The sequence below is a fragment of the Poromitra crassiceps genome (assembly GCF_964638095.1).
Source record: "Poromitra crassiceps genome assembly, chromosome: 19".
NCBI classification, from domain to species: Eukaryota; Metazoa; Chordata; class Actinopteri; order Beryciformes; family Melamphaidae; genus Poromitra; species Poromitra crassiceps.
This window is the reverse complement of record NC_139646.1, coordinates 23,000,354-23,016,690: the sequence shown is the minus strand read 5'-3', so window position 1 is coordinate 23,016,690 and position 16,337 is coordinate 23,000,354. Positions and strand designations below refer to the sequence as shown.

Sequence of the window (16,337 nt, the reverse complement as noted above, 5' to 3'; positions counted from 1 at the left end):
CCTTAGCAGTAGGGATGCAGCGTCATACCTTTTGAAGGTATACCGCGGTTTGAAAAGGTCACGCTATCAAAACCACTAAGATTTGCCGTCATACCTTCCCCACGGTATCAGCTGTTTCCCCAAAACAAAGTGCCCAGGTCGCTTGCAGAGTGCAGCTTACGTGGCCCCTCCCCCTGGCTGCATGCCTACCTAGACTAGAGCACAGTAGAGAGGAGCTGGCCCCTCCCCCTGGCTGCATGCCTACCTAGACTAGAGCACAGTAGAGAGGAGCTGGCCCCTCCCCCTGGCTGCATGCATAGCTAGACTAGAGCACAGTAGACAGGAGCTGTCCCTGACTGTGTTTACAACCGTGTGTGTGATAATGGCTGAAGCAGGAGAACGCAAGCACCCCCCTGAACTCCCCCCCCCCCCCCATCTAAAAAGACGACGTCGGCTGTATGGGAATATTTCGGCTATTGTGAAAACACAAACGCACATAAAGGTCCGCAATACCGCGATACCGTGGTATTTTTGTCCAAGGTTATCATACCGTCAAAAACTCATACCGCTGCATCCTTACTTAGCAGCAACTTGAAGGCTTCAACACTGAAGTGCCATCATGTATACTATACACTTAGACAATATGTACTGTGTCAAATCAGCGATAGAGCTCAAATGGAGGGAGGGGCTAGTGATTTTAATCACTCCCTCAAGTCTAATGATGCAGACTGGGACTACAGGCCAGGCCAGGAGAGGGTTAATCCCTGATGTCTGCTGCTGATCAAACAGTCCATTCACTGAGTGTGTGTGGGGGGGTGTATAGTGCTGACTGATCAAGGCTTTTTGGATCGCATATCAATAATTCGGATCAAAAGTATTGACCAGCTAATAAAGACTTGTGGATCCCAGACAGATCTCCAGTCAGGATGAAGTCCTCCTCGTCATCCTCTCCTCTCATCTCCTCTCTGTGATGTAGTAGAGCACTGGGCTGCCTCCTGCTCTCTCTGCTTGGCTGGGCTGCAGAGCCACATTCCATCTAATCATGCTGTCTGTGCTGCAGGGGGCCCAGGGCCGCCTGCTAACCCAGTAGCTGCTGAGCTGGAACAATGGCGACATGAGCGTAGCATGCTAGGGGAGTGGTGGGCAGATTGTCTTTGTGTGTGTGTGTGTGTGTGTGTGTGAGAGAGAGAGAGAGAGAGAGAGGAAGCGAGAGAGAGACCCCTGAAAAACACATCACGACAGTCGCCTGGCCGGATTCACGACAGCACTTAAGCTTAGTTTACACCTGACGCAGTTGTGAGGTCGCGAGGCACAAATGAAGGAATCACAAACCTGGTGACCCGGCGGGGGGGGGGGGGGGGGGGGGTCACCAGATGCCGGCAAGCCTCCCCAATGCCACAGATGCTTCTATGGTGGTTCTATGGTGCTATGGTGCAAAACAAACAGCCGCACGAGGAGAACAAATCATATTGCAAGGCGTCTCTTTGAACTTGGATAAACAAACACTATTCTGCGTCTATGACCAGCTGGCCCTGACTTTGCTTTTCAGAGCTCAGTCTCCACAAACCACGTCCCCAAAGTAGGCCGTCACCATCGCCCCTTCCCAGGCCCCGCCCCCTCCGGTGGGCACAGCGCCCCCTGGCCCCGCCCCCAGCCCGGGCCACGGGCAGCGGGGAGAGGTGTGACCAAAGACGATGGGATTTCAAGCAAGACGGTTCAACTTCAACTCACTTCCTGTCATTTTGGCACGCGCGTTTTGCACATGGTTTTCCACGGACACGCCCACTTTGGAGGTTTTCGGCAGGTTTGAGTCTGTTGGAGTCAATGGGAAAAGTCAACGTGATCTCAGATTATGACAGATTCTTTCCCATATTCATTAAAGTAAATATTCGGCCCATTCTCCGAAGCCACATATCTTCCGAATATTCGGACACTAAAATGGCATTTTTCAGACAGACAGATCAGGAGAAAAATAAACTTGTTTAAGACCTGTCTCTATCTCAGCAACACACTCCCGCGAGATTTGGCAACAGGAACTCATGTTAGCAGGGAGCGATTAGCTAAAGCTAAAGCTGAAGTTCGTTGATGTAGTAGCTAAATCTGTGGCTAGAAAAAAAAAAAAAAAAAAAATTGAATATCTTAGTTTCAACTGTATTGAGCTAACAACGGGCAGCTTTGTGTTTATATGTGTGCTTTGTGGGGAGTTTGGGAACTCACGATACTCCATTTCAAGTGAACTTGCTAGGTCAGCAGTAACCCCGCGTCACCACCAGGCACATTCCTCTCACAACACTTCAGAGGAGAGGTCAGGTGGCCATTTGGGAGAGTTGCAGCGACCATTTGTTAGAATTGGCCGAGCCTGAGGTGAATCATCTAGAATCTAGATGATAGTACAGTATAATGGAAGATCTATGCTATGACTCAGCTGGCCGACCCCAGGCAGACAGATCAGCTCCGGGGCACCAGGGGGCAGCGGGGAGCGGTATGACTCAGCTGGCCGCCCTTGATGGTGGACCCCAGGGTGTACTTGGGGGGGATTTAGTGGGGCTCTGCAGGCAAGGGTGAGACGCCTACAACCAGGCTAAACTGAGCACCAGCCTGTTGTGTTGGTCTGTCCTTTCTCAGAGTTACAGCGTTCGAAAGGAATACAACATAGCTTTAAACGGTTTAATGCACAAACGTCTGTGTTTTGAACCAAGCTAAATGATCTGCTGGTCTTAAAAGTATTCATGTTTGGACTTGATTTTAGTCATATTTCCAACAGAGTCCAGCAGCACAGCAAGGTGCCCAGAGAGACGATGGTCCACAGAGGAGAGCTCTGACACAGTTGAAAGGGTTCCCAGCCCTCCGGAAAAGCATCCAAATAAATGTGTGTGAATCGAGCAGTGCTTAGCAACAGAACCGGGCCTGTCTGTCTGTCTGTCTGTCTGTCAGCCTCTCTCCATGGGAAGAGTGGAGACATGTTCTGGGTTCTCTGCCTGCCACTCCGTGAAGCAGTGCTGCAGCATTCTGACATAACTGGGTTAACCAGTACATGTCTTTCCTAACCACCTGAGAGACTTAATGAGAAATATATCTTCAATGATCTCCAATAGTCTCCAGCTGGGCTGAGTGGATTCCTATAGTCTTATATTTGGTCTAGAATGTTGAGGAGGTGCTCCTAATCTCTCAACATCACTTCATTAACACGATACTGCTGTCATCACTGGGTGCTTTTTGGCCGCGTCGGTTGAGAAGAAGCTAGCCTCAACTGAAACTCAAAGTGCTTTGACAAATCACAGCTGCTGCTGCCGCTGCCCAGGTAAATCAAAAAACAGTCTTGACAGACAAGACTGACAGACAGACAGACAGACAGACAAGACTGACTGACAGACAGACAGACAGACAGACAGACAGACAGACAGACTGACTGACTGACTGACTGACTGACTGACTGACTGACTGACAGACAGACAGACAGACAGATAATCAAAAAAGCTAGGGCCTTACAGTGAGTGCGTTTACATGCACACCAATAAACTGTTTATTAGCGGATTTCTGAGTTACCTGATTATTCAAGTGGTCATGTAAACAGCATAAACCGATAAGCTTTATCCGTTTATGGTCATAAACGGGTTATGAATAAACCGATAAACACACCTAGGTTTCTGGGCAATAATCGGTCTTCTCTCTGCATGTATACAGCATAACCAGCTTTCTTTCGGGTTTATAGATCTGCGCATGTACACGTTGCGGGAGAGAGAGACAGCTGGAGACGCGCGCTGCTCACTCACTCACTCACTGGCCCCTTTCTGCTTCTTCTCCCCGGCCATGGCGCACCACAGCCGGCTTGATGAGATGAAGGCGAGCAGCACGGAGCTCCTGCAACAGGCATTTCCCGACCTGCTGCCTCCCCGTTGCTGCACTGCTATGTTGTAATGTGGATACAAGAGATGACGAATATTTGTCTCGAATTGCGAATAGAACGACGCATTAATAAAACGCATTGGACTCAGTGTGCAAGCCGTGATCTGTGTGTGACGGGTTTTTTCAGATGACGGATTAAAAAGATTTATACGAACAAAACGTAGCCTACTCAGCTGTTCAAAACACAAGTTATCCGCCACTAAATACCTTAATTCTCTCCGTTTTCTGACAGCTATTTAAATTCAGTTGGGTCAAGATCTGTATCGTTCATGTTATTTGACGTGCTTCAGTCGCCTGCCTGTCTCTGTGCGCTATGCTTGCATGGTAAAGTTGGAAATATATGACAGATTCACACTTCCAAAGCGACGCCTCCCGACAACGAGATACAAACTAATTTTCACCTGAACCATCCTCCGAGCCGGACAAAGAAGTAATGAAAATGTGATTTTGCATTTTGCAACTTCTTTTGTTGTTTTATTGCGGAATTACCGCTGCCTTCTGGAGAGAAATCCGACTAATTGACTGAATCATGTAAACCCGGATTTTTCCTATTGTCGGATTATTAAAGTGCATGTAAACGCAGAAATCAGATTATTGCCATAAACTGATTATTCTCAGTTATCCGTTTATTGTCTGCATGTAAACGCACTCAGTAAAGCTGGAGTCTGTCTGCATTAGGGGGTTCTCCTAGAGAGACAGTAACTTGATAAAGACGTTCTATGGATCTAGAGAACGTGGTTGTTTCCTGGTTTCAGCTGAGAACAGAGAGAGCCATGCTCCAGTGAAAGCCAGACTTCATGAACAGAGGAAGAGCCTGCAGATGAAGGCACCCAACCATCAACACAAAGCTCCCAGCCTGGGGCTGCCTGCTAGCCAGCCATCCTCTATAGGTGCTGCATCCTGCACCATCACTGCACAGCAGGATCTGTACATTTACATTACAAAGGGTATGTCATCAGTAATCACATACATTCATTCAATAACACTTAGATTAATACCAAATCCATTCATTACTTCCCCAAAGTCACTGCTCTGGGCCACATTTGGTCCACTACAGCAGTGTTTCTCACATTTTTTCACATGAGGACCCCTAAACTGACAAAGATTAGACCACGGACCCCCATTTGATAGGATTTTGTCCCACGGTCCCCCATATGATAATAAGATTGATGCTTTTAGATGTTTTATTACAGAAAGTGTATAAAACCCATGACCAAAATAGTCATTGCGTTACTTATGAACGGGATTATAGCGAAAATAAATTACCCCCCCTTTTGGCTGGGGACCCCCTGGAACCCCCTCAAGTAAAGGACCCCCATTTGAGAACCGCTGCACTACAGCACTGCATCACCAAAGGTGGGCAAAGATATGCCATCCATAAAAATGTCATTTATTGACAAATCAATGCATGATGGTTTAAGGCAAGCACAGAATGTTACCGCTGCTTAGACAGCATGAAAGTCTGTTTCCTGTTCTAATGTCAAGAGGTTTGAAGCATGATCGTCAGCTTTCCACGGCCCGCCATCATCACGGAGGTTACTGGAGGTCAGCTTTGTTGGGCGGACTAATATACTATAAGGTCACGCACACATGCGGGCACAGGCGCACACACACACACACACACACCTCCAGCAGGACTCCGGAGGAATGCTAAACAAACAGCTGAGCAACAAGAGTTCTACAGGCATGTAATCTAACCTCTTAAACGCCATACCCCACTAGCTACACACTAGCAACACACTAGCTACACACTAGCTACACACTAGCTACACACTAGCTACACACTAGGGAACCTTGGGCTTTGAGGTTGGGGGGTCAAACCCTGTGAAACATGAACTGGTTGCATCATCCATCAGCCAAGGTCATTGAGGTCAACGATATTAACCAAATCTGTTGCACAAACACAGCCTTGAGAGGAGCGACTAATCAGGCAATCTGGATCTGAGGGAGCGCAGAAAGAAAAGCAGATGAATCGAGTTAAGGAGCGGAGTTATTTTTTAATCAAGCAGTCGTCTGGAAGAATGTCAGTTATTTGAGCAGACAGCTGTTGCTTATCAGTGGAAACAAAGAAGTGTGTTAAGGCAGTTTGGTTACTGTATGACTCAGCAGCACTGTTAGGCTCATTGAAGCTGAGCCCCTCTTCACCAAGCATGAGAGCTGCCATCAACTCAAGGCTTCATGTTTTCAATCCACTGTGAAATAGCCAAGAATGGATTACTCAGGCGTCAATAAATCAAAGCGTTTTCTTTTGACTATTTATTTTCATAAAAAGTGAATCCGCCGGGGGATTTTTTCCTTTACTGATTCTCAGCGAGTGACATCAGGCCAATGTAAAGGTCCATAACACATCGGGAGTGTTTTTTTTCGTGCGATTACTTCGCACGTCAATAATATTTTCCGAACAGTCAAAGCAACCGTGCATACCAACGGCGAAGTTTCGCTCAGTGTTATTGCGGCGTTTATTTTTTCGAACCACGGTCGATTTTTCAGAACTTCGCTTCCGATATGTACCGTAAATTCCGGACTATAAGCCGCGGCTTTTTTCCCGTTTTTTGGCCTTTTTTGCCCCCTGCGGCTTAAATAACGGTGCGTCTTATCTATGGATTTTTTCCAAAAAAAAAAAAAAATCTCTCTTTTTTAGCACTCTTTCTAACTATAAATCCACTTCTGTTTTAATTTCCTCTCTTGCCCTCTTTTAACAACATAACATAACATAACATAACACAACACAGGTAAGCAGAAAGAAAAAGACGAAGCAATCACGCCATGAATGAGGAAATGACTCACCTGCTGGAGGCTGGAGATACACCGCTTGGGCTAAACTTTTACTCCGTGAAACACTATCGATTAAGTCCGACATCGCTCAGAGGTTTTGAGCAGCTTGAAAACAAGTTTGAAAACGTGCAGAAGTCCATCCACTCACTCACTAAAGAAACTAAGGCAACCGTGAACAGAGTTTATAATGCGGAAAAGCGCATCCGCGCACTGGAGGACAAAAACAACACAGTGAGTCCGAAAATGGATAAAATGCAAAATCGAAACCCTGCACACGCAGGTTGATGACTTAATCAGCAGGAGTAAAAGAAATAACATTCGCCTGATCAATGTAAAAGAGGGAGCTGAGATTGGTGACATGGACGCTTTCGTGGCAAAATCCTGTGTTACATCCTGGACCTGAAGGAAGGCGAGAAACCACCAGAGGTGGACAGGGCACACCGGGCGCCTCGGCCACGTCCAGACCCCGGCCTGCCACCGAGGGCCATCTTCATCTGCCTACTCCGCTGGCCCGACCGTCAACTCATCCTCCAGGCTGCGGGGAAGAAGCCCCTCACCTGGGAGGGTACGCGCTTTTTCGTCCGGCAGGACCTCTCCGCGTTGGTGCAACAGAAACGCGCAACATACAACAGCATCATCGAGTCAATGGATATCGCTTTGGCGTACTGTACCCAGCGAGACTCGTCATAACCATTGATGGACAGCGGCGGAACAAGAGCTCAAAGTGAAACTGCCGAATATCTTTTGAGTTGGACTGGTCAATAGTACTGTGAGTAACTAAAATAAAAAAATAAAAAACGGAATTCTCTCTTCTTTAGCACTCTTTCTAACTATAAATCCACTTCTGTTTTAATTTCCTCTCTTGCCCTCTTTTCACCACACCGCGGACACTGTGTGCACTGTAAAAAAAACAAAAAATACCACAATGTGTGATTTTGTCTGGGGATTAGTGACCTGACTTTTGTTTTGTTGAAATGTTAATAAATGGGAGCTTCCCCAAACAGCCATCTCTTCCCCGACAATCCCCTCTGTGCACGAAGCCTTACATATGGTAATTAAACATCAAAACACCCGCGGCTTATAGACCGATGCGGCTTATAGAAGAAAAAAATAGTCACCTTTGAAGGTGCGTCTTATAGACCGGTGCGTCTTATAGTCCGGAATTTACGGTACACATCTGTGGCTGTGATTGACAGGTGGGTCAAAACTCGCATCGCACTTTCGTGCCGTATATTCGCATCGCTCTTGATGTGTAAGGACCTTAAGGCTGGTGGTGTAGCAGGCCGTCCTATCTGTGGGGACAGTCATGTAATAATGATATCTCATCGTCCACACCAAAGTGATCATATGGATACACAGCATCATCATTAACCTTTCAAACTCATCATGGCTTCTGCTCCCTAACATCCATCTCAGGCATCTGGGTGGAGGAACACCACCAGAAGATGTGGAGTAGCAACAGTGTGGAGAGAGATCACCTGCAGCTCCGCTCCTTTTAAACCTTACGTCACCTTAAAGGGCAGTTTATACTACAGAAATGTATGGAGGTCACGACAGACCATGATCATATTCCATCAATGATATAATGTTTATACTTTCCAGCGACGGGCGATATGGCATCTTTGCGATGATGGTATCGCCAAGACTTCATTTGGAATGAACTCTGACCCCATCGCTGGCTCAAGTTGTTTTTCGACCTCCATGTCTTGAGAGAAAATCAAAATGAATGAAATTAAACTGCGCCTCTGCCAAGCGTTCTCCTATCGCCTAGTGTTTATGCTTTTTGTGAGCGACAGCGTCCAAAATGAGCGTCCGGCGATAATTAACGTTCAGCGTTGCTCGTCAGGCTGTACTACTCTAAACTACCTTTAACCCTTATGACTAATCCCAGACCGCAGCAGAAACAAAACAATACGCTTTGTTATGATCTGCCTGTGGAGGCCATTTCAAATATTTCTAACCATTTCAGAGACAACCCCTGCCATAACCAGAATTTTTATTTATTTTTATGAACCTCACTGTTTCACATTTGTAGTATATTTATTTCTATTTCTATTATATTAGTCAAATATGTCCAACTTCTTAATGATCAGTGTATACTGTGCACAAACTGCTTTCAAATTATTTACTAGAGACGGATCAAATATCTCCCTCCTACACACACACACACACACACACACACACACACACACACACACACACACCAAGATTCAATCTAGTTTTGCCTCTGTCTTTGCGGCTGGCCCCTGTCAGTGCCCTGCCTCCTCTCTGGATCTCTCAGGTGGCCCTCCAGCTGCCTGTCTAGGCTATTCCAGGAATGCATGTCACTAAGTGGGTCATAATCACAGGGGAAATGGGCTGCTTATATAGGACATGACGGCTTCCTCATTAATGGAAAATTGTTTCTTGGTCTCATGAATGCAGAGATTTGAATATTAAGTGGTGTGGTTCAGATTTGCGGAGGTTTTGGTTAGCATGGTCCAGATTATACTGTATGCGAAAGGCAGCCGTGTAAGCACTTTGGCAAATCAATCCATTTGCAAGGGCTGCCCGAAGAGGGCACAAAAAAAACGACTGCAATGATTATTTTAAGATCATCAACAATGTTGACCCCAAAAAACAAACACAGGATTGCTCATTGTTGATTCATGGTTCATCCAGATAGTCAAGCTTCCTCTCACTCTCACTCTTTGTTGTATGCGGGCAGAAGTGCTGAGGATGAGGAGGATCCTTTTGAAGCAATCCTTCAACAGAAAGACTAAGTACAGCAGCAAAGTGTGGGCGTGTAAGAATGTGCTCAAATGCAAGCTGTGCAATATTGACTTTAGCTTCCCAACGCATCACATTGTGCTTATCTGACACCACATGTTTCGCCCAGCCAGGAATATAGTCAATGTCTTAATAAGCGTTATTTTAACCACCTTCCTGACAAGCTAGCATGACAGCGATGGTACCAATCGATGCCTTGGGTCTTCTAATTTCATATGATACCAAACGTCACTCTGGCTTTAAAACTGAGCCCGCTACAGCGTCTGAAAACAAATGTTCCAAATCGCGATATTCCCCAAATATCATAATATTTACGAAACTCGGCCCAAGCCTACGAATCCTCAGGGTTAATGTATTACGTAAAAAAAACAATTGCAATGCTCTGGCGGACCACCAGGTGGAGCCTCATTTTGGGAACCACTGTACTAAATGATACCAGAGTGAGAGAGGCAAGAGATTCAAGTTTTTTTCTTTTTCCTTTTAAGATGCTCATTAAAAAGTAAATGTTCCAGTTGACATGAAAAAAAAAAAGCTAGCTAAGCTAACGTCTGGTGCTGCTTTGCCAATCTACAGCTATCTTTGAATGGAAGAGGATTAGAGTGGTTGTACTTCTTGTGATTTGTGAATACTCACGTAGATGAGGCCTGAGTAGTAGCGGTCCTTGAGGTTGTGCAGCACCGAGGCCTCGTTCAGGCAGGTGAGCTCGGCCATGTCCTCCACCTTGCTGAACTTGGGCGGGTTCATCTTCTGGACGTCGTCCTTGTTGACCACCGCCTTCTTTCCGTTCTCGGCCAGCTCCACCACCACCTCGTCCCCGCGCTCCTCGCGGATGCAGGCGGCCTCGAAGCCGTGGCGCTCCGACGGGATCCAGACCAGCTTCTTGGCGGTCCAGTCGGCCTGCGTGGCCGGGTTGTAGACCACGGCGCGGTCCACAAACAGGTACCGCTCCGGGTCCTCCTGCCCACTCCGCTGTGACATTACTGCGGCCAACCAGAAGCAGAACACACTAGGCCACCTGCAGCGAGGAGACAAAGCATTGACGTTCACTTGATTCAGTGTTTCCCCTACCATTCTACAGGCCTGACGAGCCCGCCAGCCCATTTTTTTTCTGGCCTGCCAGGCCAGATTTTTTTTTTTTTTTTTTTTTTCTTTCTCCCCCCCCTGCTCTCCCCAAAATGTCAATAAACCTTTTATGGCATATTATTACAATACAACAATACTGGTCTGGTGTTGACAGTAATAGAAGATGCCAAATCATTCAAAACAATAAGCATTTTGCTTATTGCATTGCATTGTGCCAGCGTGCGCTATTCCAAAACGTGTCAACGTGTGTCGTTGCCTGGTAAACGCACATCCCATAATACAACTGTTCGCATCGCATCCCATAATAGTATGATGATACTTGGGATGGCATTGCGAACATAGATGTGAACAGGTTAGCTAAAAGTTTAGCGTCGCCAGCGAGGGCCCCCACCGTTGCGGTCGGGGTACGTTTCGAAAATCCCTCCAGGCCTGAAACTTTTTCTAGGGAAACACTGCTTGATTCAAAGGTGCTGGCATTCAGTGTTTCCCACAGGATTGAGTGAACCTGTGGTGGGTGGAACCTCAGACCCTCCCGGGGGTCAGGGGTCGGGGGGCATGCTCCACCGGGTGAACATTTTGTACACTTTAAAGTTAAATGCATCAAACTGGTGCACGTTGAGAGCAAAATTAACAAATGAGACTATGGTGGGACAAATTAGACTATGGTGGGAGTGGGACAGACTATGGTGGGAGTGGGACAGACTATGGTGGGAGTGGGACAGACTATGGTGGGAGTGGGACAGACTATGGTGGGAGTGGGACAGACTATGGTGGGAGTGGGACAGACTATGGGAAACACCTGTAAAATGAATGCAGGCATCCATGTTACTTGCTAGACAAATGGGCAACGGTCCTCCTGTCACCACTGGGGTTCATGTATTTTGTGCAAAGACCTGTTTAATTAATGACCGTTTATTTATACACAGCTGGTGGTATTATGTCAACATTCTATGTTTACTGGTAAAACTGTAGAGAGAGACTGGCGAAGAGAATTTCAGAAGTCTTTTGGAAGAAGCGTTAAATCTATATTTTAAGGCATTGAGGACTTAGCCTGGGTAAACCCAGCCTCCACGTGACCTGCTCTCAGACCTGCTCTCCTGGGAGCCATCTTAACAATTGGGTCCAACCATGGGGAGGCGGAACCACTGTCTTTTAATATTTTGTCCTTTTCAGGTAAGATATCCATTCAACACACAAATTAAAGGTGAGAGAGGTGGTCTAAAGAAGTTTACGGAGGGGCATGTCTAGGTCTTAGTGTTGATCTTCATCACTAAGCTAAACATAAAGTTGTGTTGTTCTGAAAGGTTTATGCAAAGAAAATGAGTCATTACTGTACTACCATGACTTCAGTTGTAAATCAAAGGGAGTAGCTCTGAAAAATCTCTGTGATTGTGCTTAAATTTGTGAGAAGTAAGCTGAGGCGTGTGGTGAATGACCACCTTATACCAACAAATGTACTGGGCCAAAACTGAACCCTTTACTTTCTATGCATCAACCAAGAATAGAGAGAAATGACTCTGAGCATCTATTACCGCTGCAACCAACCATACACCATCACACCAAACAGTGTTCATAGTCTCTGAGACCATCTGCAGCCTGTCTCATTATTAGGGGTGGGGGGGAAAAATCGATACACCATAGTATCGCGATATTTTGCCTGACGATATTGTATCGATAAAAATAAAAAAAATAAATAAAAAAAAAAATTGCAGGCCATGGCCATGCCAGGCCACGGGCATCTGCCCGAAGCGCCCGATGTTGCAGTCCACGCCTGCAGTGGCGTATTGAGTCCAGAGAAGCTTAATAATGTAGCCTACATGTGGGGCAAAAACAAAACAAAACAAAAAAACACTGCATGTTTTACTTCCGGTGAGGAGTTAGACAATATATCGAAATATCGCAATATTCGATATATCGCAATACTAGCATATCGCAATATCGCAAATACTATCGTATCGTGACTCAAGTATCGTTTTAGTATCGTATCGTGGGCATCTGATGATTCCCACCCCTACTCATTATTATCCAGTGTTACTGTTTACATAAGAGACCCTTTGAATAATCAGATCCTGTATACAGACAGGAGAAGCACCTGTCTATGAGCCTCCCTATTTATGAGAAAAGATCATTATTATTCTTTCTGACCATCCAATCATGGGAATTTGAACTGTACGAGTCATGTGAATAATGTTTTCTCTTTCTGGAATGTGTCCTGCCCTTCTTGCTTTGGGGCAGAATGGTTTATTTTGGTTCACAAAGACTGCTGTGTGCATTTACAGCCTTCAAACCTCTGTCCCTGTGCAAAACTATTCAGCCAGCTTCACCACTTCACATTTTCCTGGAAGTCAGGGGGAAACCCTCATCCTGTTATGTCATCATCACATCCATTTTTAACCTACACCAAAGCAGTCTACCTCAAATATAGATGCCTCTAGCCTTCCATATTGTCAAGGATAACATGCAGCTGTTGAGTGATATGAAGCTCATTAGAATCTTATCTAATGATTAGATAATCCAACTGTGGTACACTATAAAAGCATTATTGTCAGTACAACAACGGACACATTTACTAACCTTGTGAAAGTTACAGATATCAAGTGTATTCCACATACTTCAGGCACCCAAGCAACTGATGCAATTACAACGTTTGATCAAAATCCTAACACTCATTCTTGTAGGTTATGATACATACACCAAGCTCCTGCTATGCTAGTCCCATGCATGCGTCCAGTACGTCCTGGTTAGTGAAGGATCTGGGTCAGGTCACGTCACGGGATGGGGGATCAGGCTTGGCTGCCTCCAGGATAAGCGGGCTGCGTGTCACTGCTGCTGGCTAACTCAGACATGGAAAACAGTTACTTTCATCACCCTACCAGCTGCACGCCTCGCTGAAAACGTATCGCGCCATGTCTCCGAGCGGTTATTTTCACAAACAAGTGGCACTTCTAGTGAAGAAATCGCAGTAAGCTTCTGATAATTGTAGTCGGTATAACCGACTGATGCCAGGCCAAACAACTGCATTGGCTAGGTTAGCTAGCTAACAACGTTAGCTCAAAGTTGGCGTGCTGTGCTTGCTGTGCTGTCCCCCACCCGCTTAGAGATGCATAACATAGGGTTGGATAACTGAACATAATAGGGAATCAATCAATATTGGTGCTTTCATAGGGTTTGCGATTTGTAAAGCGGAAAAACAGCTAACCGTTATTGTTAGACTAACGTTATCTTGCATGCAATTGTGAGTTTGGGAGATGGAGTGAAGTAAGCAGGCTCCATCATGGGTGTGGGTGGCTCAAAGATGTCTGGGTGGGGGATCAAAGCAAGCAGACAATGAGCACACCGCTGCGCGCTGTAGTTCTGAAAGGTCCCACATTATGAAACAGGTATTTGCAACTCAAATGCTCATTGAAATAGATCTAACGTTAGATTCTTCTAGACACAATTCAGTCGCATGCTAGCCTTGCGGCGCCGGCGGCTAGCGCTAGCAAAGCTGATGGTCCTCCATCATTGAAAAGTCATGGCACAATTAATCCGCTAGCTAGTCCTGCTAACCACTCCATCCCTAAAACTATAGTAGGAGCTAGCTGCCTGTGTCTTTTCTTCTGAACTTACCAGGCGCAGCAGAAGAAACAACCCCGTCTAGTTTATCGGTGTCCAGTAGATAAATGTAACGTTTAGTAATCCTTCGATGTCTGTTAAAATATTCCCTTCTGTCGCCCGCTCTCTCATCAGTGGTACTCCCCCACCATCCAGCAGCACCCTCTCAACCGAACTCTCTGCCGGAGCAGGGATGCGGACAGCAGCGCGGCACTGGGTTCGGGGCCCACCCACAGCCCAAATCTGGAATGTGATTGGCTCTCAAAGACTGATGCCTAGCCGCGATTGGTCCAAACTAATTTCCATCCCAAATTTGTGATAGTCGATTGCCACTCCACTGTGACTGACTGTTCACCTGCAGCACCGACCTGTGGATGCTGCTGACTGTGCTGACTCATGAGTTTTTGCCCTCCTATTGTTTTTTTACAGTTGACTATCATGCACACTTTTTTTATTAGTCAAATCATTGAAACCAAATTAAAATCAATTGAATTTTCCACCATTCACCAGCACGACCATTCCTTACCTCCTCACTTCAAGCCACTGCATGATGGCACTATTGTCAAAATTATTGCTCTAAATTAATTTATCTCCATGTCATGGGAAGATATATTATATTGGCCAATGTCTAACCCATAGCCAAAAGTCACACGAGGAATCTAACACATGGTAAATGGTAAATGGTAAATGGTACATAGCCTAGGCAAATAGAAAAAAACGGTCAAATCAAATGCCATGTAGTTTCTGCCAAAATGTTTCTGCCCCTTTGTTTGGCTCTGCTAGGCTGGCAATCAATTTAATGTGTGTTCAAATACTGCCCTCTGTTGGATAAAAGTAGACCCTGCTACCGGCTGCCACGTGCGTCCATGTAAATTGGATGAATGGAGACGCACAAAAACGCAATAAACTGCCCCAGTCAGCAGGTGTCAGAATAACCCAACAAGAATAGACCGCAGAGAGCCGAGGAACGGATACTTCAGCTGGTACCCAAAGAATCATGAAAATCATCATCATGAAATCAAATCATCTTTTTTTTCTTAGTGCTTTAGTCCTTTGTAGCTATTTTTATGCTTTGCATCAATTCAAACTCGACAGCATTACACAAATAAACGATGTGCCAAGTTTTGAGTTGTCTATAAGGCCAAGGTTATGAATGTCCTCCTGGCATAGCAACCCGTTAGGTTGGCTTTCAATGTGTCTGGCCAACAGCTGTTGGATCATTGCAGTACATGCTCACCCTGTTATAGCTAAATAGTACACTACAGACTAAACCCACCTCCTGTACTGGACAATAGACCCTTTTCACAGCCGCCATTTTGTGTCTATAAGGCAGGATAAACACAGGTGCAACCAATTCACTATATGGCCCCAGCACTGGAACACCTGAATGGACTGGAAGTTGGAAACCCTAATTCATGTTTTGGTACACCTGTGTTTATCCTGCCTTTGAGACACAAAATGGCCACCGCGAAAAGGGTCTATTAGAGTAGGCTTAGGCGATATTCACTTATCAACCTATGGTGTGGGGGGGGGGGGGTAACTACAGCAAACTTCCCAATGTGCTATCCACAATTTCTGCACAGAAGAAAAAGCTTCATTTCACAAATATGCACAACCAAAGAAAGAGTGCAAAGTTAAGTTAGGGGGCAAGGCAAGCAAAGTGCTAAGAGAAAATTAGCCTAAGACAAAATTAATAGAATAACAACACACACACACACACACACAATATTGTTCTCTTTTTCTACATTTCTCTCACATACTACCCTTTATTTATCCCATTCCCTCTCTCACTCAATTTCTCTCTCTCCTCCCTTTCTATCTTCTATCTATACGTCTATGTGTTTCTTCCTCTGTGGTTCTGGCTGTGACGCAGATGCAGTGAGTGATGACTCACCAGTGGTCTCTGGGGGACAAAATATTTCCTCTGCTCCGTCCATCTGAGACGGACCTGCGTCACTCACCGCTGCATTACCACTGCTCATTAAGCTCAAGTAGCAGTGGGAAACGTCAGACATAAGATGGCCAACTCCCCCACCACCATCCTCCCCTGTGTGTGTGTGTGTGTGTGTGTGTGTGTGTGTGTGTGTGTGTGTGTGTGTGTGTGTGTGTGTGTGTGTGTGTGTGTGCATGTGTGTGTGTGTGTGTGTGAGAGAGAGAGAGAGAGACATCATATTCATGGGTGCAGTTGCACTGCCTCCTGCATCCTTAGTGTGCATGGAGGTGTGTGTGTG

At 45.9% G+C, this 16,337-nt stretch overlaps 1 protein-coding gene across 4 annotated transcripts in view; it reads right to left on the bottom strand.

Moving 5' to 3' along the window:
• Positions 1-10,407, bottom strand: part of LOC310794131 (myosin-10) — a gene marked incomplete at its 5' end in the record, with an annotated part of 87,057 nt that extends 76,650 nt beyond the window's left edge. For all 4 annotated transcript variants that reach the window (XM_083656032.1, XM_083656033.1, XM_083656034.1 and 1 more), the window contains one exon: positions 10,063-10,407. In XM_083656032.1, the coding sequence (XP_083512158.1) occupies positions 10,063-10,407 (345 nt within the window). The remainder of the gene's footprint in view (positions 1-10,062) is intronic.
• Positions 10,408-16,337: the final 5,930 nt, after the last annotated feature.